Source organism: Neofelis nebulosa, chromosome 14 (genome assembly GCF_028018385.1).
Source record: "Neofelis nebulosa isolate mNeoNeb1 chromosome 14, mNeoNeb1.pri, whole genome shotgun sequence".
In the NCBI taxonomy this organism is placed as follows: Eukaryota; Metazoa; Chordata; class Mammalia; order Carnivora; family Felidae; genus Neofelis; species Neofelis nebulosa.
Window position 1 is genome coordinate 17373157 of NC_080795.1, and position 24380 is coordinate 17397536.

At 39.0% G+C, this 24380-nt stretch overlaps 1 protein-coding gene and 2 non-coding genes across 4 annotated transcripts in view; 2 read left to right on the top strand and 1 right to left on the bottom strand.

The window, feature by feature from the left end:
* The window catches only part of MCMDC2 (minichromosome maintenance domain containing 2), a 52540-nt gene extending 40402 nt beyond the window's left edge, over positions 1 to 12138 (top strand). Inside the window, exons 14-15 of one of the 2 annotated variants that reach the window (XM_058699728.1) lie at positions 156 to 265; positions 10061 to 12138. In XM_058699728.1, coding sequence (XP_058555711.1) covers positions 156 to 265; positions 10061 to 10227 — 277 coding nt within the window. In that variant the 3' untranslated portion in view covers positions 10228 to 12138. Of the gene's footprint in view, positions 1 to 155; positions 266 to 10060 lie in introns of those variants that run through there. The other variant, XM_058699729.1, reaches the window with a different exon arrangement.
* Positions 12139 to 12494: 356 nt separating this feature from the next.
* On the bottom strand, positions 12495 to 12583 carry LOC131495171 (small nucleolar RNA SNORD87). The gene has a single exon (XR_009253809.1). It is a non-coding gene; the product is annotated as a small nucleolar RNA SNORD87 (small nucleolar RNA).
* Positions 12584 to 13792: 1209 nt separating this feature from the next.
* On the top strand, positions 13793 to 13896 carry LOC131495190 (U6 spliceosomal RNA). Its single transcript, XR_009253821.1, has one exon. It is a non-coding gene; the product is annotated as a U6 spliceosomal RNA (small nuclear RNA).
* Positions 13897 to 24380: the final 10484 nt, after the last annotated feature.

A 24380-nucleotide genomic window follows, 5' to 3' on the forward strand; every position in this document is an offset into this window, starting at 1 on the left:
TGATTTGAAAAGAAACTAACATTTTTTTTAAAGTAAAAATATGCTGATCTTTAAGGCATGGCTTGTATACACACATAACTTGGTTTATTCCTGCCAAAATATATTTTATCTTTATAATATCAACGTATTTGATTAGCATCAATTTTCTTTTTCAGAGTTTCCCTAGCTGAAGCGCATGCTCGACTGAACTTAAGGAATAAAGTGCTTAAAGAAGATGTACTAATTGCAGCCTTATTGTTTGAAACATCTCTCACACTGAAATATGGTAATCTATTATTAATTTGTTAATGATCACTATAAATAATTATATTTAAATATTTTTAGACTGTTAAAATATCTATAAAATTTTATAAATTTTATAGTATTTATAAAATAAAATGTTATAGATATTTTATTTTTTAATTTTTTAATTTTTATTTTTTTAAATTTAAATCCAAATTAGTTAACATATAGTGTAATAATGATTTTAGGAATAGAATTTAGTGACTCATCACTTACATATAATACCCAGTGCTCATCCCACAAATGTGCTCCTTAATGCCCCTTGTGCATTTAGCCCAGCTCCCTACTCAACACCCTGCCAGAAACCCTCAGTTTGTTCTCTGTATTTAAGAATCTCTTAATGTCTCTTTGTCTCCCTCTCTGTTTTTATATTATTTTTGCTCCCCTTCCCTTATGTTCATCTGTTTTGGATCTTAAATTCCACATATGAATGAAATCATATATTTGTCTTTCTCTGACTTATATTTCACTTAGCATAATACACTCTAGTTCCATCCATGTTGTTGCAACTGGCAAGATTTCATTCTTTTTGATTGCCTAGTAATATTCCATTGTAGGTATGTATATATATACCACATCTTTATCCATTCATCAGTCAATGGAAATTTGGGCTCTTTCCATGCTTTGGCTATTGTTGATAACTATAAATAATATTGTTGCTATATACAATGGGGTGCATGTGCCCCTTTTATTTTTTTTTTATTATTTTTTTCCAATATATGAAATTTATTGGCAAATTGGTTTCCATACAACACCCAGTGCTCATCCCAAAAGGTGCCCTCCTCAATACCCATCCCCCACCCTCCTCTCCCTCCCACCCCCCATCAACCCTCAGTTTGTTCTCAGTTTTTAACAGTCTCTTATGCTTTGGCTCTCTCCCACTCTAACCTCTTTTTTTTTTTTTTCCCTTCCCTTCCCCGATGGGTTTCTGTTAAGTTTCTCAGGATCCACATAAGAGTGAAACCATGTGGTATCTTTCTTTCTCTGCATGGCTTATTTCACTTAGCATCACACTCTCCAGTTCCATCCACGTTGCTACTAAAGGCCATATTTCATTCTTTCTCATTGCCACGTAGTATTCCATTGTGTATATAAACCACAATTTCTTTATCCATTCATCAGTTGATGGACATTTAGGCTCTTTCCATAATTTGGCTATTGTTGAGAGTGCTGCTGTAAACATTGGGGTACAAGTGCCCCTATGCATCAGTACTCCTGTATCCCTTGGGTCAATTCCTAGCAGTGATATTGCTGGGTCATAGGGTAGGTCTATTTTTAATTTTCTGAGGAACCTCCACACTGCTTTCCAGAGCGGTTCATGTGCCCCTTTTAAACAGCACACCTGTATCCTTTGGATAAATACCTAGTAGTGCAATCGCTAGGTTGTAAGGTAGTTCTATTTTTAGTTTTTTGTGGAACTTCATAGTGTTTTCCAGAGTGGCTGCACCAGTTTGCATTCCCACCAACAGTGTAAAGGGTTCCCCTTTCTCCACATCCTTGCCAACATCTGTCATTGCCTGAGTTGTTAATGTTAGCCATTCTGACAGGTGTGAGGTGGTATCTCATTGTAGTTTTGATTTGTATTTCCTTGATAAGGAGTGATGTTGAGCATTTTTTCATGTGTCTGTTAGCCATCTGGATGTCTTCTTTGGAAAAGTGTCTATTCATGTCTTTTGCCCATTTTTTCACTGGATTATTTGTTTTTTGGGTGTAGCGTTTGAGAAGTTCTTTATAGATTTTGGATACTAACCCTTTATCTGATATGTCATTTGCAAATATCTTCTCCCATTCCGTTGGTTGCCTTTTAGTTTTGCTGATTATTTCCTTTGCAGTGCAGAAGCTTTTTATCTTGATGAGGTCCCAGTAGCTCATTTTTGCTTTTGTTTCCCTTGCCTCCGGAGACATGTCAAGTAAAAAGTTGCTGCGGCCGAGGTCAAAGAGGTTTTTGCCTGCTTTCTCCTCGAGGGTTTTGATGGCTTCCTGTCTTACATTTATGACTTTCATCCATTTTGAGTTTGTCTTTGTGTGTGGTGTAAGAAAGTGGTCCAGGTTTATTCTTCTGCATGTCACAGTCCAGCTTTCCTAACACCATTTGTGGAAGAGACAGTCTTTATTCCATTGGATATTCTTTCCTGCTTTATCAAACATTAGTTGGCCATATGTTTGTGGGTCCATTTCTGGGTTCTCTATTCTGTTCCATAAATTTATATGTCTGTTTTTGTGCCATTAGCATATGGTCTTGTTGATTGCAACTTTGTAATACAGCTTGAAGTCCACAGTTGTGATGCCTCCAGCTTTGGTTTTCTTTTTCAGGATTGCTTAGGCAATTCAGGGTCTTTCTGGTTCCATACACATTTTAGGATTATTTGTTCTAGCTCTGTGAAGAATGCTGGTGTTATTTTGATAGGGATTGCTAAAATATTATGTATATATTAATTATTATTTTAAAAATTAGTAAATTTTTAAAAGTTTATTTATTTATTTATTTTTGAGAGGAGAGAGAGTGAGCACAGGCATGAATGAGGAAGGGGCAGAGAGAGAATCCCAAGCAGGCTGTACACTGTCAGCACACAGCCTGATGAGGGACCCAATCCCACAAACCTTGAGATCATAACCTGGGCCAAAATCTAGCACCCACTGAGCCAAGTGAGCCACCCAGGTGCCCTAGAATAATAAATTTTTGTCAGGTAAGGCCTGTTTCAATTTGAACACTTACTAATTGTTTATAGGTAATATAACACGTTCCTTGTTATGCATGATTGCTTGGATTCTGAAACTTTTGCATTGCTTATAGAGTTCTGATAAAACATGTATTAAATACAACATGAAGTGATTCTAAATTTATCTTTCTTTTACTTAAACATTTTTTTAATGTTTATTTATTTTTGAGAGAGAGAGACAGAACGCAAGTGGGGGAGGAGCAGAGAGCGAGAGAGACACAGAATTTGAAGCAGGCTCCAGGCTCTAAGCTGTCAGCACAGAGCCCAATGCAGGGCTCAAACCCATGAACCATGAGATCATGACCTGAGCCAAAGTCGGATGCTTAACCAACTGAGCCACCAGGTACCCCATAAATTTATCTTCCTTCTACAATAACATGCAACAGGAACACCTGGGTGGCTCAGTCAGTTAATCATCCAACTCTTGATTTTGGCTTAGGTCATAACCTCACAGTTGGTGAAATCAAGCCCTGCCATGGGGCTCTACACTGACAGCATGGAGCCTGCTTGGGATTCTCTCTCTCCCTCTCTTTCTTCCCCTTCCCCTCATGTTCTCTCTCTCTCTCTTTCTCAAAATAAATAAATAAACATAAAATAAATAAAATAACAAGCAGCATTCAATTGTCAAGCAGTCCCCCTCAATGCAGTTAAGCACAGAGACAAAGAAAATGTGTTCATTTTGTATCACTGCCTTCCTGAATTGCTAGCTATAATACTATGACTATAGCATTTAATTGTTTGAAATGAATTTGAGCTTATTATGGTTTTGCTAATAAAAACATAAAAGGGCTCCTAAAGTAAGAGTAAACAGAGTTATTCTCCCAAAGCTCTTGCTGAATTGGATCAGACATTAATTTTCATAAGATATTACAATCCTTGAAGCCAAACTCTGGCTCCAACCTTGGGACTTAAAGGATGTATTAACACTGACTTTTTTGTGTGTATATATTCAGTGCTTAAATTTGCCTTAAATTCAATTTATACAGTAATAACGGTTCACAAAAACTCATTAGAACATTAGAACTTTGTTCTATAATTGTCAAAATCAAACATTATTAACCTGGGATTCATGGATACTTAGAGTTCTCGGGACTTGTGAATCTCTAAATTATATGAAAATATTTACATGTATGTGCTTGACACCTTTTTTGCTTAGAGAGATGAATGGTAAGTTTTATGAAGTATGTCTTATAGGTTCATTACCCCCAGAAAAAGTTAGTTACCATCCCATGTTTGTTTTATGCACCAAAAGAGAAAGACATTGATTCTCAACCAATACTAAATAACAGGAAGGATACAAAAATATTTTTATTTTTAATTTGCTTTATCTTTTACAGGCTTCCTTTTTTAGAGATTTTATTGTTTTTATTTTTTATTTTTTTAAATGTTTATTTATTTTTGATGGGTGGGGAGGGGCAGAGAGGGGACAGAAGATCTGAAGCAAGCTCCCCGCTGACAGGAGAGAGCCTGTTGTGGAGCTTGAATTCATGAACCAAGAGATCATGACCTGAGCCAAAGTTGGACACTGACTGAGCCACGTAGGCACCCCAGATTTTTTTTTAATTTTATTTTTTATTTTTTAAAATTTACATCCAAATTAGCATACAGTACAACAATGATTTCAGGAGTAGATTCCTTAATGCTCCTTACCCATGTAGCCCATCCCCCCTCCTACAACCCCTCCAGTAACCCTTAGTTTGTTCCCCATATTTCTGAGTCTCTTCTGTTTTGTCCCTCTCCCTGTTTTTATATTATTTTTGTTTCCCTTCCCTTATGTTCATCTGTTTTGCTCTTGAAGTCCTCATATGAGTGAAGTCATATGATTTTTGTCTTTCTCTAATTTCACTTAGCATAATACCCTCCAGTTCCATCCACATAGTTGGAAATGGCAAGGTTTTATTCTTTTTGATTGCCGAGTAATACTCCATTGTGTGTGTGTGTGTGTGTGTGTGTATGTGTATATATATATATATATATATATATATATATATATATATATATATACCATACCTTCTTTATCCATTCATCCATCGATGGACATTTGGACCCTTTCCATCCTTTGGCCATTGTTGATAGTACTGCTATAAACATGGGGGTGCATGTGTGTCCTTTCAAAACAGCACACCTGTATCCTGTGGATAAATGCTTAGTAGTACAATTGCTGTGTCGTAGGGTAGTTCTATTTTTAGTTTTTTGAGGAACCTCCATACTGTTTCCCAGAGTGGCTGCACCAGCTTGCATTCCCACCAGATTTTATTTTTTAAAAGTAATCAGGTTTTATTTTTTAAAGTAATCTCTACACCCAATATGGGGCTCAAACTTACACCCAGAGATCAAGAATCACATACTCTACCGACTGAGGCTGCTAGGCGCCCATATGTTTTACATTCTTATTATTTGTATTTAAAAGCATACTTGATAAAATCTAACACACATTTTTTATGTACCATAACAAAAAAATTCTGCCAATTTTATTATGACATGCTATCAAAATTAAAATATAGATTTCAATAAGAAGACAAAAATTTGTGTCTTTGAATTTAGAAACTATACTATTTATTATTAAGGACCCCTGTGGTAGAATATGGCTATTTTCACTTGGTAACTATTTTGTCAAGACTTTTGTGAAGTATTTAAGAAAGCATCTGTTGAGGAATATAAAACTAAATGAAGATTTTTTTTCCTTTAGTTATTTTTTGTTTTCATAATGAATTTCAGTTAGGTATCTTGATTTTTAAGTCTTAAACAAAACAATGTTAAGAGATCCTTAAATGTTGGAGCACCTGGGTGGCTCAGTCAGTTAAGCATCTGACTTCAGCTCAGGTCATGATCTCAGTTTGTGGGTTCCAGCCCCACGTGGGGCACTGTGTTGACAGCTCAGAGCCTGGAGCCTGCTTTAGATTCTGTCTCCCTTTCTCTTTGCCCCTCCCTTGCTCATGCTCTGTCTCTCTCAAAAATAAATAAACGCTAAAAAAAAAAAAAAAAAAAAAAAGAGCTCCTTAAGTGTTATTTCAGTTATAGCAGGAAATTGGAAACAAGAAAAAAAAGAAGAAAAAAACAAAGCAAGAAATTGATCTCTACTCAGGGACATTTTTCTTGGATGCAAAAAACAATAGGTTGTGCTCATGATTGGAAGTTGGGGCAGATTTAGAAGTTGGGGCAGAGGGCATAGGGAAGAATTAAAGAAAACTCCCAATTTTCTGCCTTGAGCAACTGAGTGGACCATGATGCCATTTACCACAACTGGGAACAAAGAGAAAAAGGGTTGGGAGAAAAACCAAATTATAGATAGATATGTTTGAGACATCCTACAGAGATACCTTTAGATTGATACAAGAATCTGGAGTTAGGTGAGGGTTCTAATTTAGAAATATAATTTGGGAACCATCAGCCCAAAGATGGTACTCATAGCCATGGAATGGATGAAATTACCTGAAATTACCTAGATTGAGACTATACAGAGAACTCCAGGACTGCCCTTGAAGAAGTCCAATATTTAGAAATGGGGTTGAGGAGGAGGAACAAACAGAGGAGAATGAGAAGCTGTAGCTACAATGTAGTAAGAAAATCAAGTGTAGTTATAGAAACAAGACAGTTTAAGATTAGATTTTACAGAATTAGGGGAAGATCAAAGGAATAAAATCCTTAAAAAGGTGAGAGGGGATGGGATCCAGAGCACATGTGAAAATATTGGTCTCTAATGAAAGAAGTCACTTCATTATATAGGAGGGGAGACAAATGGATACAAAATCAGGTCTGTATCCATTTGATCATACACTCTACACAAGGTCATCAGCTAAAAGCAAAAGGTTTGAGGAGAGAAGAATGGAATATCATAGTCATGGGGGCAGGAGGCAGAAGAACATTTGTCTTAGACTCAGCAGGGTTGTCTGGCAGTCAGTGGGCATCCATTTGAGGTTTCTGTGATTCATTTAAAGTGAAACCAAGAGATGCCAATTATGTGATTTTCTGCCTAGCAGCCTGAGTGCAGGCATAAAGTAAATTGTTGGGTTCATGCAGAGTTGAGGTTTTGATAGGTGACTGTGATAGAGTGTTGCAGAGGGGTAAGGGAGTGGGGACACTGGCTTGGGATAGATTCTTAAATAGGTTAAAAGAAGGAAGTGAATTGAAGGAAGCCATTTGGAGGTCTTGGGATAGAAGCTGGAAGTATAAGAGGGAAGGGGGATTTGAACTAATGGTTTTGAAGTAAGTTTTTGGTAATGTCAGTTTCCTGTGATTTTCCTATGTGTGGTGGAGGTAGAGGAAAAATTCCAGAGAGGTCTGGAGTTAAGAGGGTCATTCACATGGAAATCACTGAATGGCAGGTATTAGGGAATAGAGGAATATTGTGAGCCATGTGCTGAGAACTGGTTGACTTCACCAAGGAAGTGAAAGAGTAGTAAGCCCAAATGGCACTGGGCATCAGCGGAGAGATTTTTATTAAGAGGAAAGCAGGGACAAGAATGGTCTGGTAGCAGCAAAGGGGCAGCAAGTTAGTCACTGTCTCTGTCTTGTGTTACTAAGGTATGAGTGGTGTTTTGAGAAAAAGCAGCTTCACTTTAGAGAGCCACAGGGAAAGCAGTGTTCTCAAGGAACAGTAAGGATTCAGATAAGATAAAGGGAATGGTAAAGGGAGCAGTCACGGCAGTCTGAGACTATGTTAAGTGCATACTGATGACAGACGGCTCTAGGAAGGTAGGCACTGTCTGCTTGGCTAGCAACTGTACTCCTGGCCAGTCACATGTATGTACTCATTCAATGAATCAACAATGAAACAGAATTTAAAAGCTTAACTCCTAAAGTGGTAGTCAAAAAGTTTTTTTTAAGTTGTGGTAAAATATACGTAACATTTACCATCTTAACGATTTTTAAGCGTATAGTTCAGTGGTGTTAAAAACGTTCACACTGTTGCCACCATCCATCTCTATAAACCTTTCATTTTTTTCTGTACCCATTAAACAATAACTCCCCAATCTCTCCTTCCTTCCTCCAGTCCCTGGCAACCACCGTTCTTTCTATTTTTATAAATTTGACTTCTCCATGCATATCATATAAGTCTAATCATATGTGTTTATCTTATGGCTCACTTCACTTCATATAATGTCCCCAAAGGTTTATTGATGTGGTAGCATGCATTAGAATTTCCTTCTTGTTCAACATTGAATATTCTATTCCATTGTATGTATGTGTACACACGTACACACGTACACACACACACACACACACACACACCATTTTGTTTATTCATTCACCCAACAATGGACCTTAGATTGCTTGCACCTTTGGCTATTGTGAATAATGCTATGAACATGAGTATATGCTTACTTACCTCTTTGAGACCTTGTTTTAAATTATTTTGGGTATATGTCCATAAATGAAATCCCTGGATCATGTAATTTTTTGAATAAACTGCTACTGTTTTCCATAAGGGTTGCATCATTTTACATTCTCACCAACAGTGCACAAGGGTACATTTTCTTCATATCCTTGCCAACATTTGCTTGATAGTAGCCATCCTTATGGGTGTAAGATGGTATTTCACACCATTTACCTAGTGATTAGTGATGTTGACCATCATTCATGTGCCTATCTTCTTTGGAGAAATGTCCGTTTCTCCTTTGCCGATTTTTGAATTGGGTTATTTTCTTGTTCAGTTGTAGATCCTGTATCAGATACAATTTGCAAGTATTTTCTCCCATTCCATGGGTTGCCTTTTCACTCTTCATTGTAGTATTTGATGCACCAGTTTATTTTGATGTGGTTTAACTTATCTATTTCCTCTTGTTGCCTGTGCTTTAGTGTTATAACACTAGAAATCTAGTGTTACATAAATTCTAGAAATCACTGCCAAATCCAGTGTCATGAAGCATTTCCCCAATTTTTTGTTTTTGTCTTAGTTCTTATGCTTAGGTCTATAATATAAGGGACCAACTTCATTTTTTTTTCTTACGGGTATTGTTTTTTCAGTACCATTTATTGGAAACTGTCCTTTCCCCATTGGTCTTGGCACTCTTAAAGCATGAATCATTTAACCATGTATTTGAGGGGTTCTTTCCAGGCTATTCAATTCCATAGGTTTGTCTTCTTGTCAGTGGTTCTGAATAATTGAGATTACAATGATGTCTTTATCCTCAGTCATCCGCTTAACCTTTATTAAAGTGTTTCCCTACCTTCTAATACCTTCTCTCCCTACTTCTTCCACCTCCTCACAGCACTATTTAGGTTCAAAACTCTAATGCCTACGTCAACAGATAACAAAGTTCTAGTTTCTACACTTAAAAAAATGTTATTTTTGAGAGAGAATATGAGCTGGGGAGGGGCAGAGAGGGTGGAGGGGACAGGATTTTAAGTGGGCTCTGCACTGACAGCAGTGACCTCAACACTGGGCTCGAACTCATGAACTGTGAGATCATGACCTGAACCAAGGCTGGACACTAAACCAAGCCACCCATGTGCCCCTCTAGTTTCCATGTTTTAAAATGTAGTATTTTTTCTTGGCTCTGGTAAGTCTGTGTATATACTGAAACTATTTCATGAGTCTCAAAAACAGATCAGTTTTAAATGATTATTGAAATATTCTATTAAATAGGTCAGAACTTAATTTAAAAACTCTTATTGGGGGGGCCTGGGTGGCTCAGTAGATTGAGCATCCTACTTTTTTAAAGTTTGTTTATTTGAGAAAGTGGGGGAGGGGCAGAGAGCGAATCCCAAGCAGGCTCAGTGCTGTTAGCACAGAGCCTGATGTGGGGCTCAATTCCATAAACCATGAGGTCATGACCTGAGCCCAGATGAAGAGTCAGATGCTTAACCAACTGAATCCCACAGGTGCCCCAATCATCTGATTCTGTATTTCAGCTCAGGTCATGATCCCAGGGTCGTGGGCTCAAGACCCACAGCAGGCTCTGTGCAGAGTGTAGAGCATGGTTGGGATTCTCTCTCCCTCTGCCCCTTTCCCCAGCTTGCACTCTGTAAAACAAAACAAACTCATACTATTTTGCTGAAAATGTGATTTCACATTTAGCATTTTAAGGACTTCTCATTTACACTTTTTTCCTTAGGGGCCACTGTATTTTGTGTTGCTCCAAATGCAGTATTTCCATTTGAATTGTATAATGAAGAATATTTGGAGCAAAGGGATATCTATTTGACTCAATGCCAACAGCAGCTCCAACAGTTTATTGCCACATATGGACCTGGGACAGCTATTTTCACTAGTGATGAATAGGCAATCTGAGGAAAATCATTTTCTTCACTCATATTTAAGCAGTGGAAAGGTGTGATTCTGAAGTAATGCTTCAGGTAATACTATGTATGGTAGTACATTAGAAGGCTATCTTAAAAATATAAAAGGTCTTGTAATTAAAAATCTGGTCGGGGGACCTGGGTGGCCCAGTTGGTTAAGCGTCCAACTTCAGCTCAGGTCATGATCTCACATTTCATGGGTTCGAGCCCCGCATTGGGCTCTGTGCTGACAGTTCAGAGCTTGCTTCAGATTCTGTGTCTCCCTCTCTGCCCCTCCTCTGCTCATTCTCTCAAAGAATAAATAAACATTAAAAAAATAAAAAAAGAATCTGGAAACTAAGCAATGTTTAAAAACGGTCACTTTTATGTAGTTCTACTTGTCACAAGATGGCAAGAACAGTTTAAATGAGAATATTTACCTAAAAATAAATCATTTTTCTTGCACCTGTGAACCTGACAAATGGAGTAAATAACAGCAACATATAGAAGCAGAAGCCTCCAATTTAAGGACATTTCCTACTTCATTACTTTTTATGTCCATTATATAGTTTTGGAAGCCCTAATTATGAATTCAGGGAAAGCTTGGAAATTTTCCATTTTTTAAAGCCAGGTTAAATGAAAAAAAGTAATTTATAACAAATCAAGGGGTAAGAATTGGCTCCTTGAACTTAACTGGTTACAAGAAAGGCACCAAAAGGCAAAGAAACCCAATTTACAAACCATCTTCATTTTTGGAGGGAAGAGATCTATTCTGAAAAGGTGTGTGTGGGGAAAGAGAAAATATATTTAACTTGTAAAATCCTCAAATCCTTTTCATTTTTCAAAGGTTTAATGTTTTTTTTAAATGTTTTTGAGAGAACAGTGTAAGTGAGGGAGGGCCAGAGAAAGGAGACCCAAAATCTGGAGCAGACTCCAAGGCCCAAATGGGGCCTGAATATACCAGGAGATCCTGACCTGAGCCAAAGTTGGACACTTAAAGCAGTTGAGCCACCCAGGTGTCCCAATAAGTTAATTATAAAAAAATAAGATACTACCATGCAGATTCTTTAGAAACTGGCACTTTATGGAGCTAAACCATAAAGGTTGACAGCTCTCTCTATAGGCCTTTGACAAATCATTCCTACTCATTCAGCAGTATTTACTGAATATTCACTAGTTTCAGAGACTTGTGTTACTTTTTCAGAATGCAAAGCTAGTTTTTTTTGTTTTTGTCTTTTAAGCTTTTATGTATTTTTTGAGAGTGTGGGAGAGAATCCCAAGCAGGCTTCATGCTCAGTGTGGACATGGGGCTGGGATCCATTTCATGACCTGAGCCGAAATGGAGTCAGCAAAGCCAGATTTTAAAAACAATTTACATATTACAGTTCTAGAATTCTAGACTTGCCATAATGAAGTTATAACCTAGATAAAAGCACTCAACAGGGGAAAAGCAAGATTTAGCTAAGTTCAAGTCTTCAGAGTTAAGAATTTAGCTTTAGAATTCCTATAAATTCTAAGCCCTGGTTGGAATGGACTGTCCAGTCACTATTTCCCTTAATATGGCATGTTACTGTTTGTACTAAGATCACAATTTTTTTTGTTCAAAGGCAAAAGCCAAGAATAAGATTAAAACTTAAACTATGTAGGCCACAGGTGAAATCTTTATTTGTAAGGGATAATTCGTTAAGGTGTTTAGGAGATTCCAAATACTTATTTATTGATAAAGAACATACTTTCTTAAAGTATGCTAAAAACAAATCTGACTAATGATTATGGAACTGGAGATGTTTAAACACTCGATATATTTTAAAGATAGCAGACTTTACTGCCCAACAGTTAAAAGTATTCAAGCATGTATTTCTCTACATAACTTATTGTGAGGTGATCAATGTTAAATAAAGTATTTATTCATGTCTTCTTGACCAATTCTTCATTTTTCCTTCCAACTGCATGCCTCTGGGGAAAAAAATCAGAAACCAACAATGAAAATCACTCCATAGTCAAAATCAAAGGAAAATCAGACTTCTGACAACATACACACAGGCAACTTTAACAGGATATGGCCCTAACCCTTTGGAGTTTCAGATACTTTTGAATTATTGTTAGCTGTGATTGCCAGAATTACTTACCGAGGCAATGAAGAATTTTTAACCACAACAGTTATGGACTTGGACATTCATCTGCAGCTACCTACATGATGAAAAGAACATATAACCCATTTTAATGAAAAATTGCATTATACTTGAGTAATTCACATAAACAATATACATAACTGGCATCTCAGTCTTCAAATTATTTCTTCAAAGAAACCCTCAGCTGGGTAAACGGCAAAAAGTAATTTAAGTCATCATTGTGCCAGTTACTAAACCTATCTAGGTCAAAAACCTACTAAATGTTTTTGGTACTGCTTTTCATAGACAGTACCATAAATACATAACAAAACACAGTGTTTAACATTAAGTTTTGGTACCTCATTACATGCAGTTGTGCTCCTAGTGGTTTTATCACAGCCATCCTTAGATGTTTTTGGAAAACATCACAACGTTCATTCATCTTCAACTCATAGGCTCTGTTGCACCTAGAAATCAAAATATTTCATTGTGAATTCTCATTTGTACTTGCCATCTGTTTGGCATCTTATATGCAGGAATGGTCCAGTAAGACTTTTTCATTCTCATCAAGAGCCATAAACATTTTACTTACAACCTTCCTGACTCCCATGTAACTTTTTATAAAAACTACTAACATTTGAGGCCATATACTGGAATAATTTTGTTATTTAACACATCTCTCATGGAATGAAGTACTTTCTGCTTAGTTCTTTTTTTGGTAGTCCAAACAGATAACCCCAAAATTTAGAACCTCTGTAATGGCTTGAACAGATTAATACTTTTGACTGTTTAGGCCCTAATAGTTCTATAAATGATCTTTCCAAGCTGGAAATAGGTTTATTAGCATGGATAGGAAAAAGTGTGGCTATATATAGGATGTTCTTTACTGTGGCAGTATCGATGTTAGGACATGATGGTCCTAATGAGTACCTAGCCATTGCTTTTCTGTCTCAGAGCTTGACAAGGATGAGATGAGTCAGGTTAAAGGTTAGATGTATAAAAACAAGTGTGTAGACCTCCAACTAAAGCATCACAATGGCAAATCTAATGTAGTTTTAGAGCAGATACATTATATTGACATCATTATTGGACAGTCTTGTAGAATTAAGTCCCAGGTCGCCTGAAAGCACACTTAGGGTAGTGCAAAGAATGGCCAGGGCCACAGATCATCTCTTACAGCACCCCAGGAGGGTAAATCATTGAACCAGACAGCTACTGGAAATGATTTATGAAGACACATCAAATGTTGTACCTTGCAAAACAATTTATCATTTTCAAGTCTGGAAATAATTTCACATCGTCAATATTAGGAACACAAACTATTAGTTATGAATAATACCAACTTGGAAAGTTTCAGTGTAATGAGATTCATGGGAACTACTGACAACTATATGCATAATCTCATTTGTGTAAATCCTACAAGAATGTTTAGTGATACATATTTGTAATAAAACTGCTGTGCCTGCTTTGGCAGCACATATACTAAAATTGGAACGATACAGAGATTAGCAAGGCCCCTGCGCAAGGATGACACGCAAATTCGTGAAGCGTTCCATATTTTTGAGGATGCGGAGAAACGGGAACCCTCTTGCACTGTTGGTGGGAATGCAAATTGGTGCAGCCACTCTGGAAAACAGTGTGGAGGTTCCTCAAAAAATTAAAAATAGACCCACCCTATACCCCAGCAATAGCACTGCTAGGAATTGACCCAAGGGATACAGAATACTGATGCATAAGGGCACTTGTACCCCAATGTTTATAGCAGCACCCTCAACAATAGCCAAATTATGGAAAGAGCCTAAATGTCCATCAACTGATGAATGGATAAAGAAATTGTGGTTTATATACACGATGGGAGTACTATGTGGCAATGATAAAGAATGAAATATGGCCCTTTGTAGCAACGTGGATGGAATTGGAGAGTGTTCTGCTAAGTGAAATAAGCCATACAGAGAAAGACAGATACCGTATGGTTTCACTCTTATGTGGATCCTGAGAAACTTAACAGAAACCCATGGGGGAGGGGAAGGAAAAAAAAAAAAGGTTAGAGTGGAAGAGAGCCAAAGCATAAGAGACTCTTAAAAACTGAGAATAGGGGCGCCTGGGTGGCGCAGTCGGTTAAGCGTCCGACTTCAACCAGGTCACGATCTCGCGGTCCGTGAGTTCGAGCCCCGCGTCAGGCTCTGGGCTGATGGCTCGGAGCCTGGAGCCTGTTTCCGATTCTGTGTCTCCCTCTCTCTCTGCCCCTCCCCCGTTCATGCTCTGTCTCTCTCTGTCCCAAAAAAATAAATAAAAAACGTTGAAAAAAAAATTTAAAAAAAAAAAACAAAAAAAAAAAAAAACTGAGAATAAACTGAGGGTTGATGGGGGGTGGGAGGGAGGGGAGGGTGGGTGATGGGTATTCAGGAGGGCACCTTTTGGGATGAGCACTGGGTGTTGCATGAAAACCAATTTGACAATAAATTTCATATATTGAAAAAAATATTAAAAAAATAAAAATAAAAAATAAAACTGCTATCCTTCCCACTCAGCTCAAAAAGCTAAGAGCCAGGATACAAAATCCCAGATGAGAGGCACCTCAGGAGTTATGAAGATAGGTAGGTTGAAGGCAGGAGTTATGTGATAGGTAAAAAATTAGATGCTAGAGTAATGAGAAAAATCACAGTTCTTAAATGGTGTGGTGGGCTCCGTATTTATTATGCTTCAGGATTTACCTGTTAATCAGTATTTTTACCAAACATTTGGTTTTAAAACCCCCAGTATTTAGCAATAAAAGTAGGATTGATGCCACTTATGCCTCAAAATAAAGATGACTAATACCAAATGTAAACTATTTTTACCATCAAATGCCCTGGTGACAGCAACATATTTGGGAGGAGGTAACAAAAAAGCCCGACACAGGATTATACCGTTTCATCGATGAGGTATTAATACCATTTTAAAGTATTTAAGTAATCTCTATATCCAAAGTGGAGCTCAAACTGACAACCCCCACCACAAGATCCTCCAACTGAGCCAGCCAGGCGCCCCAATAACTTGTTTTTGAATAGGTAACACGTTCTTCCAGCCTCCCAGCTGTTGACCAGTTTTTTCAGTATTATGTCCAGAAATACACATCTCTATATAAATGCAAGCATCTAAGGGTAGAGCAGGCATTTATGGCTTAGGGATGTTCTAAACAGTACATATTGTTCTCCCAACTTCAAAACATAACGTCTTTAGAAGATATTTACAAAGGAAGATTCACAAACACATGCGACAAGTCACTGTCCTAAGTCGCTACCAGAACTGTTACTAAACTGGTAACAAAATTGTTACAAACTACAGTTAAGTAAAGGTTGTCTTTAATATCCTAGAGATAATGCCTTTCCCCTTTTATAAAATGCTTGCGTACTACGAATAAATAAGTCGCCCACTAAGGGACCCTAAAACCGTCTAGGATGCACACAAGGCTTTGATGGGGATACAAAATTGCTCCGAAGGAGGCCCCGGCGTACACCAAAACCACGCGCCATACCTTCCAGCCGCCTCGAAACCACCTCAATCTGAGAAGGCCCTGTATTAATTTTTGACTTTAGAACAGTCGAAACGGGCGTTTACTAAAAAAAAAAGGGTCAGTTGAGACTCGCGGCTGGTTACTAAAAAATGCGACAGACCCAATAACCCAGGACGCTCTGGGTGGCAGAAGGGGAAGGCTGCCTCCCGGGCCGACCTCGCGGCCATGCAGCTTATTCGGCTGCGCTCAGCAAGGTCGGAGGCCCTTTACACGGGGGCCCCAGGGCAGAGCCCAGAGGAGGGCCTAGGTTCCGGCAACGAGTCGGGTTCCCGGTAGTAACAGGTTGAACTAAGACCGCAAAGACTCCCACCTCGAAGGGCCCAGCGACTGGTCCGCTGGCGCTGCCGCCCAGTCCGCATGACCGACCAAGTTTCGCACGCCCTCCTCTGTCGACAGCCGCGCGGAAAAGAAAGCACAGCTTCTTCCGTTGGGCTTTTGGGGCTCCAGGCCCCGCCCCTTCCGGGCCCTGGCCCCGCCTCCGACAGGGGAGCGTGTGTCCGGCGGCAGAGTCCGTGCTAAGCACCAGGGCGGTAGTTGGAGCTGCGTTCTCAACGTCTGGGTGGCGCTACCCTGAGATCTGCGTTTCTCCGACTGCGGTGGAGTGCTACACCGTAAGTTCATATTGAAGGGAACTTTTGGAGGCTTTCAAGGCTCATGAGGACTTCACCCAGAGCTATTTCACCGAGTATGCAAACGTGTAGTCTGTCAGTTTGTAATAGACCCAAAAGAGCGGGAAATACTCCAAAAAGGAAGGGTCTCCCATTCCCAGTACTATATATTTGTTTAGTCTCTACTCCCCCACGTAGTTCAGTGCTTAAAAAAACTGGTGGTATTGGACATCCCAATTTAGAATAAGGGTATCTGGAATCGACCCCATCAAACACATAGAAGAACCAGTTGCCACAAAAAAAGCTGTTATATCTCCCTCATAACAATAGCTACTGCTGCTGTTTTTGTTGATAATAATTATAGAGCATTTAAAAAAAAGCATTCGTAAAGCAGTCACCCGCTTTGTTTATGAACATGTTCTAATTTGCTATTGATTTTTTATTTTTGTGTTTTTTTACTCTTGTTTCTTTCAATCATTTTATTTGAGTCCTGGCTACAAAGCACTAGACTTAGTGCTGTAGGAGATAGGCTGATGATCTTGTTGCCAGAACACACGTGAAAGCATGTAATTAAACAATTGAATCAGTAAAAGGCACATCATCTTTCCTTTATGAATTGGAAGTATAAGAAACTGATTCAAAATCCAGTACAAATGTATTTGCCTCAAGGAAACATGGTAAAAAAAATCTAAACTTAGCAAAATAAATTGTTGGTTATACTTACTTTCTCAAAGAATTTCTCTCTAACATTTTTGCTGAATGTTTTGCAGGGGTTTAAAATTCTTTGTTTGAGACCCCAACTGGGCAGTTTATTCTGTCAGGTGGTGGCTTGGACCTCAGCCTGCCATTGCAGACTCTTGGCTGGATGTAAACTTCTACAACCTAATTTTGCAACCTGGACAGCCACCTCCATCAGGCCTTTGCCCACAAGTGGATGGGGAGGTGTGGGAGCTACCATTACTGAAAGTTGTACTGAAAGAGGAGGGTGACTTTGCTGAACCCATAAATGCTATGGCAACATTTTAGGCATGTTCTCAGTGTCTAGGGCCATGTGAGAAGGAACTGGAGATCAGCATGGATGCTCCTGCAACAGTTCCTTACAGGATACCTCCTAAGTTGCTAGTTTTCCTTTCCTTCAGTGGGTTGCTCACATGGCACTTATTAGCATCTTCTTCTGAAGGATACCTGACCTGGATAGGATATGGAAGGGACCACTGTTTTAATGACTTAATACGTTCTTCAAACTAGATACAATTAAATTCTGGGACTAAAATTTAGGTGTTCCTAAAACTCCACAGCCACCTATTTTCAGATTATAATTTTAAGTCAGTTGGTTTTTTTTAAAGTTTATTTATTCATTTTGAGAGAGAGAGAGAGAGAGGGAGGGAGAGAGAGAATCCTGCGCAGGATCTGTGCTGACAGTGCACAGACTGCACTGCACTGACCAACACAGGGCTCGATCCCACACACCATGAGATCATGACCTGAGCTGAAATCTAGAGTTGGATGCTTAACTGATTGAGAAACCCAGGTGTCCCAAAGCAGGTTTTTTTTTTTTAATTTAAGTAATCTTTACACCCAACATTTGGCTTGAACTCATGACTCAAAGATCAAGAGTTGCATGCTTTTTTAAAAATATTTTTTTAATGTTTATTTATTTTTGAGAGAGTGGGCACAGAGAGAGAGGGGACACAAAATCCAAAGGAGGCTTCAGGCTCCGAGATACCAGCACAGAGCCTGACAGGAAGTTTGAACCCACGAACCATGAGATTGTGACATGAGCCAAAGTTGGACGCTTAACTGACTGAGCCACCCAGGTGCCCCTTGAGTTGCCTGCTCTTCTGAGCCAGCCAGGTGCCCCTTAAATCAGTTATTTTAATTGATTAGTAGTATAATTCATTAAATAAATGTTATGTTTTCAACTGCATCGCAACTAAGTGGCTTTTAAAAAATGAGTAGTGTATTATCCCACATTGCAGGAAGTCCAGAGGTAGCTGGTTCTAGGGTTGGTTAATTCAGCAGCACAGCATTGTCAGAGTTTGTGGTCTTCTCTGAGACTCTTGATTTTCCCTTCATGGTTGCAAAAAGGCTCCCACAACTATAAACATCACATCTTCTTATAAAAACATCCAAAGGCAGGAAGGAAGGAGTTTTTTTTCAGGTGTTTCTTTTTTTTTTTAAGTTTATTATTTTTTTATTGTTTTAAATAAACAGAGGCAGAGAAGAAGAGGGAGAGAACCTTAAGCAGCCTCCATGCTCAGCACAGAGCTTGATGCAGGGTTCGATCCCAGTGGGATCATGACCTGAGCCAAAATCAAGAGTCCAGCGCTCAACCAACTGAGCCACCCAGTTGCCCCACAGTGTTTCTCTTTTAATCTGTGTGAAAAGTACTACCAAGAATGCCCTTCAGGTGCCATTGACCATGGTTGGGTTACATGTCCAGAGATGATCAGCTTGTGCTGTGAGAAGGTAGGTTGTTGTAGAAAAGAAAGAGAAGGGCAAATGGCTATTAAAAAAGCTATCAACGGTTCTTGCCACAACAGGTAATCTTAACTTTAAGATTTGGGGATATTGCTGTGAACCTCAAGAGCTCTCTTCTAGGGATACGTGGCTGGCTCAGTTGGTGGAGCATGCAGCTCTGGATCTTGGGGTTATAACTTCAAGCCCTACATTGGGCATAGAGACTACTTAAGATAGATAGATAAGTAAGTAAGTAAGTAAATAAATAAATATTTTAAAAAAGAGCTCTCTTCTAATTACTCTACCAAGGATGATAACCTTATAGGAGCATGATTAAGGATATGGGAATTCTGAGAAAGAATGGGTTCAAATATTCAACTTCTGCCCCAAAATTTGCCACAAAAGCAAAAATAGCTTTTTAACACAGGTTAATTGACATACTAAGAATTGCACATATTTAAAATGAAAAATTTCTAAGTTTTGACATGTATACACCTGTGAAGCATCACACTAAAGTTAATGAACAGGAGCGCTTGGTGGCTCAGTCAGTTAAGCATCCAACTCTGGATCTCAGCTCAGGTCTTGATCTCAAGGTTGTGAGTTCAAGCCCCGTGTTGGGCTCCACACTGGGCCTGGGACCTACTTAAAAAAGAAAAAAGATAATGGACATATTTCCTCATGCTCCTTTGTAATGTCTCCTTCATGCCCCAAAGCTCCACCTTTAAACCCCATCCCCAGGCAACTGCTGACTGACTTTCTGTTGCTACAGATTAGTTGCATTTTTCTATAATTTGCTTAAATGGAATCATATAGTGTGTACTCTTTGTTGGCTCTTTTCATTCAGCATAATTATTTTGAAATTCATCCATGCTATTGTATGTAACAATAGTTAATTCCTTTTTAGTGCTGAGAAGCATTCCCATATATGGATATACCACAGCTTGTTTATCCATAGATCCGTTGATGGACATTTGGATGTATCAGTGTTTGGCTATTACAAATAAAGCTGCTATGAGCAAGTTTCTAGGTGGCTCAGTTGGTTAAGCATAGGACTCTTGACTTCGGCCCAGGTTACGATCTCATGGTTCGTGAGATTAAGCCCCACAATGGGCTTGCTGCTGTCAGTGCAGAGCCTGCTTTAGATGCTCTATCCGCCTTTCTCTGTCTGCCCCTCCCCTAGTTTTGCTCTCCCTCTCTCAAAAATAAATAAACATTAAAAAAAATAGACATTCTTCATTTTGATGGAAACCAATTTATTAATTCTTTGTCTTATATGGATTTGGCTGTTATGTCTAAGGAACTTTACCTAACTCAAAACTTCTGGAAAGTCCTTCCTCCCGCCCCCTCCCAACCATAGACCTACTCAGTTATTCCTCAGCAGAATAAATATGCCCTTTTCAGGACTGCAGATCACTCAACCAGGCTCATCAAGTGACTGTATCCAAGATTCAGAGCTATGCCTCTATGAATTATGTCATGAATTTTGCTGAAATCTAATAAGCCCCCTCAATATTGAAAGACTCATCTAATCCAGACTCCAAAAACCTCATATCCTGCCATTGCCCTTCCCATTATTTTTTTTAAATTTTTTAAATGTTTATTTATTTTTGAGAGAGAGACGGAGGTGAGCAGGGGAGGAGCAGAGAGAGAGAGAGAGAGAGAGAGAGAGAGACAGACACAGAATCCAAAGCAGCTCCAGTCTCTGAGCTGTCAGCACAGGGCCGGGGCTCGAACCCACGAACTGTGAGATCATGACCTGAGCCGAAGTCGGACACTTAACTGAGTGAGCCACTCAGGCGCCCCAGTATTCTTTCCTTTTTTCTTTTTTTTAATGTTTATTTATTTTTGAGAGAGAGCATGAGTTCAGGAGAGGCGGAGAGAGAGGGGGACAGAGGATCTGAAACAAGCTCTGTGCTAACAGCAGAGACCCTGATGCGGGCTCAATCTCATGAACCATGTCTCTAAGCACATAGGTAAACAGATTAGAAGAGTATACATCCACTTCCACATTGTGTGTGCGTGCGTGTGTGTGTTGTGTGCACCATCTCTAGTGCACGCGTGTGTGTGTTGTGTGTAACAACCTAAATGTCCAGAGACTGGTAAAATGAATTATATACATCCAAACAATGGAATGGAAATCCTACTCTTGTCTGGCAAATTTATTTACTCCTATTTCAGCCTATTTCTCCCTAAACTTCCTCTTTCTCCTCCCCCCATTCTTAGCTGATAACTTATTAGGTGAGTCAGGACCCTTTGTGAGACCACAAAGAGAAACCACAAAGTGATTTACACAGCAAAAGTGTAGGGGCGGCTGACTCTTGTTTTTTGGCTCAGATCATGATCTCATGGTTGTGAGATTGAGCCCCACATTGGGCTCTGCACTGGGCATGGAGCCCACTTAAGATTCTCTCCCTCTGCCCCTTCCCCACTTGGGTGCCCCCACGAGCACTCTCTCTCTCCCTCTTGAAATGAAATGAAATGAAATGAAATGAAATGAAATGAAATGAAATGAAATGAAATGAAATGAAATAAACAGCAAAAGCTTAATATAAAGAATTAACTGTGGGAGTGCCTGGCTGGCTCAATCAAAAGAGCATGTGACTCTCGAGCATGAGTTTGAGCCCCATGTTGGATGTAGACATTACTTAAGTGAATAAATAAATACTTTAAAAAAGAATTAACTGTTAAGGGATTACCTAAGAGAAAAAGAAAATTTTAAAGAATATGGAAATAGCATGTATGAAGCTGCCACCCGCTCTGAGCTGAGGCAGACCCTAGCAAGGAACAGATTTGGTGGGAGGCCACTCCAGACTTTGTGGACCAGTGAATGGTAGACAAGTAAGCTGCCCTCTGGGTTGCTAGGGGAAGCTACCCACAGGAAGGTGCTATGTGCTGTTGAGAGGAGCAAACCAGAAACAGGAAGCAAAGCTCCTCCTGCAGTCTCTCTTCAGCACCCTCTGCAGATAAACCTTAATATTATGTGCTTGGCAAAAGAGAAATGTTTACATGGTTCAGGTGCATTATCACAGAGCAGGTAATGAGGAGACGAGCAGATAGATCTGGAGATAAAAGACAGTAAATTGACAACTGGCACATTCTATCCTCTCCATTGAACAAAGAGATGCTACCACATGGGAAATCCTGCCCTGTGCATTAGTGCCCACTTTCTCCTGTCCTGTTGCTGCCCAAAGTATCCCTCTTGTTAAAGGCTTTTGGTCCTGATGCTTCTTTCCTGCTCAAAGACTGGCTCCTTCAAGTATCCTCTCTCTTCTGCCTCATCTATCTGTCCCTTACCAATGGACCATTCCAGCAGCATAGAAACATGTTCCAGTCTCTTTGTACTGTTCCTTTATGAATTTTTAGCTGTACAAAATACATTGGGATGAATACATTAATTTGGGAATGTTTCCATTCCTACTTCTTTTGATAAAAGCATGTTTTGATGTTTCCCCAATTTACCTCTCCACCTCAGACCTCACTTCCAAACTTAATACTCATGTTATTTTCCTACTTCACCGTCTCTAGTGCTGAGGGTGGGGGCAGGTAATGAACCTAGACCCAAACTTTGACCTTTCATTTTCTTCTCTTTCTATTGAAGGCTTTGTATTTTTCTTCCTCTCTAATGGAAACTTCATTTATGTCACTTCTTGAGATTCCGCTTCCTATGCATAATTTAATGTTTACTGCTTTAAACTTTGCTCTTAATAGTAAAGGGATTTTTGGAATTTAGAATTCCCCTTTCCCTTTCAAGTCTATCATCTTCAAAGGGACTTAAGAAAATCAATGTAGAGTCCAAGGGTTGCCTGATAATCTTGGTTAATAATATGAATAATTTCCTATTATACTTAACAAATATCCACTTGAGGGTCACCTGGGTGGCTCAGTCAGTTAAGTGACTAACTTTGGCTCAAGTCATGATCTCACAGTTTGTGAGTTCGAGCCCCACGTTGGGCTCTGTGCTGGCAGCTTGGAGCCTGGAGCCTGCTTCGGATTCTGTGTGTCTCTCTCTCACTCCCGCTCACTCTCTCTTTCAAAAAAAAGACACACTCTGTGTGTGTCTCTCTCTCTTTCAAAAAAACAACTTTTTAAAATATTTTAAAAAATATCTACTTGCATATATGGTCAAATGATTTTTGACAAGGGTGCTAAGACCATTCAATGAGGAAAGATAATCTTTTCAACAAATGGTAGTGAGAAAACAGTATCTGCATGTGAAAGAATGAAGTTGGCTCCTTAACCTTGTACAGACAAAAATTAACTCAAAAGAGATCAAAGACCTAAATTTAAGAGCTAAAGCCATAAAACTCATAGAAAAACAGGGGAATAGTTTCATCACTTTAGATTTGAGAATAATTTCTTGGATATCACACTAAGAACTCAGACAACAAGAAAAACTAGATAAATTGGACTTCACCAAAATAAAAAAAACTTTTGTTCATTAAAAGACACTGTCAAGAGAGTGAAAAGATAATCCACAGAATTGGACAAAATGTCTGCAAAGCCCATATCTGTTAAGGGATTAACATCCAGAGTATATGAAGAACTCCTAAATTCAACAATGAAAAAACCAAACAACACAGTGCAAAAATCGACAAAGGATATGTATTGACATTTCTCCAAAGAAGATATATAAGTAGCCAATAACCACATGAAAAGATGCTCAATATACAACTAGCTTATCAAGGAAATGCAAATCAAAGCTGCAAAGAGATATATACTTCACACCCATTAGGGTGGCTATTATCAAAACAGCAATAACATAGCAAGTATTGGTAAGGATGTAGAAAAATTGGAACCATTGTATCATTGCTGGTGAGAATATAAGATAGTGCGGCCACTGTGGAAAACAGTATGGCATTTCTTCAAAAAGTTTAACATAGGGGCGCCTGGGTGGCTTGGTCGGTTAAGCGTCCGACTTCGGCTCAGGTCACGATCTCGCGGTCCGTGAGTTCGAGCCCCGCGTCGGGCTCTGTGCAGACAGCTCAGAGCCTGGAGCCTGTTTCAGATTCTGTGTCTCCCTCTCTCTGTGACCCTCCCCCGTTCATGCTCTGTCTCTCTCTGTCTCAAAAATAAATAAACGTTAAAAAAAAAAAATTAAAAAAAAAAACCAAAAAAACCCATAGAATTACCCTATTATCCAGCATTCCACAGGTACATACCCAAGACAATTGAAAGAAAGACTCAAATACTTGTACACCAGTGTTCACAGCAGTGTTGTTATTCATGATCGCCAAAAGGTAGAAACAACCAAATATCCATCAATGGATGAATGAATAAACAAAATGTAGTATATAAAAGCAGCTGTTTACAATGTATGCCTCTGGAAAGTAAGACTTGGGTTTTGTGGGGAAAGTGGTATTTTAATTTTTTATTGTGTACCATTCTTTACTGTTTGGATTTTTACTATGTGTATGCAATTTTA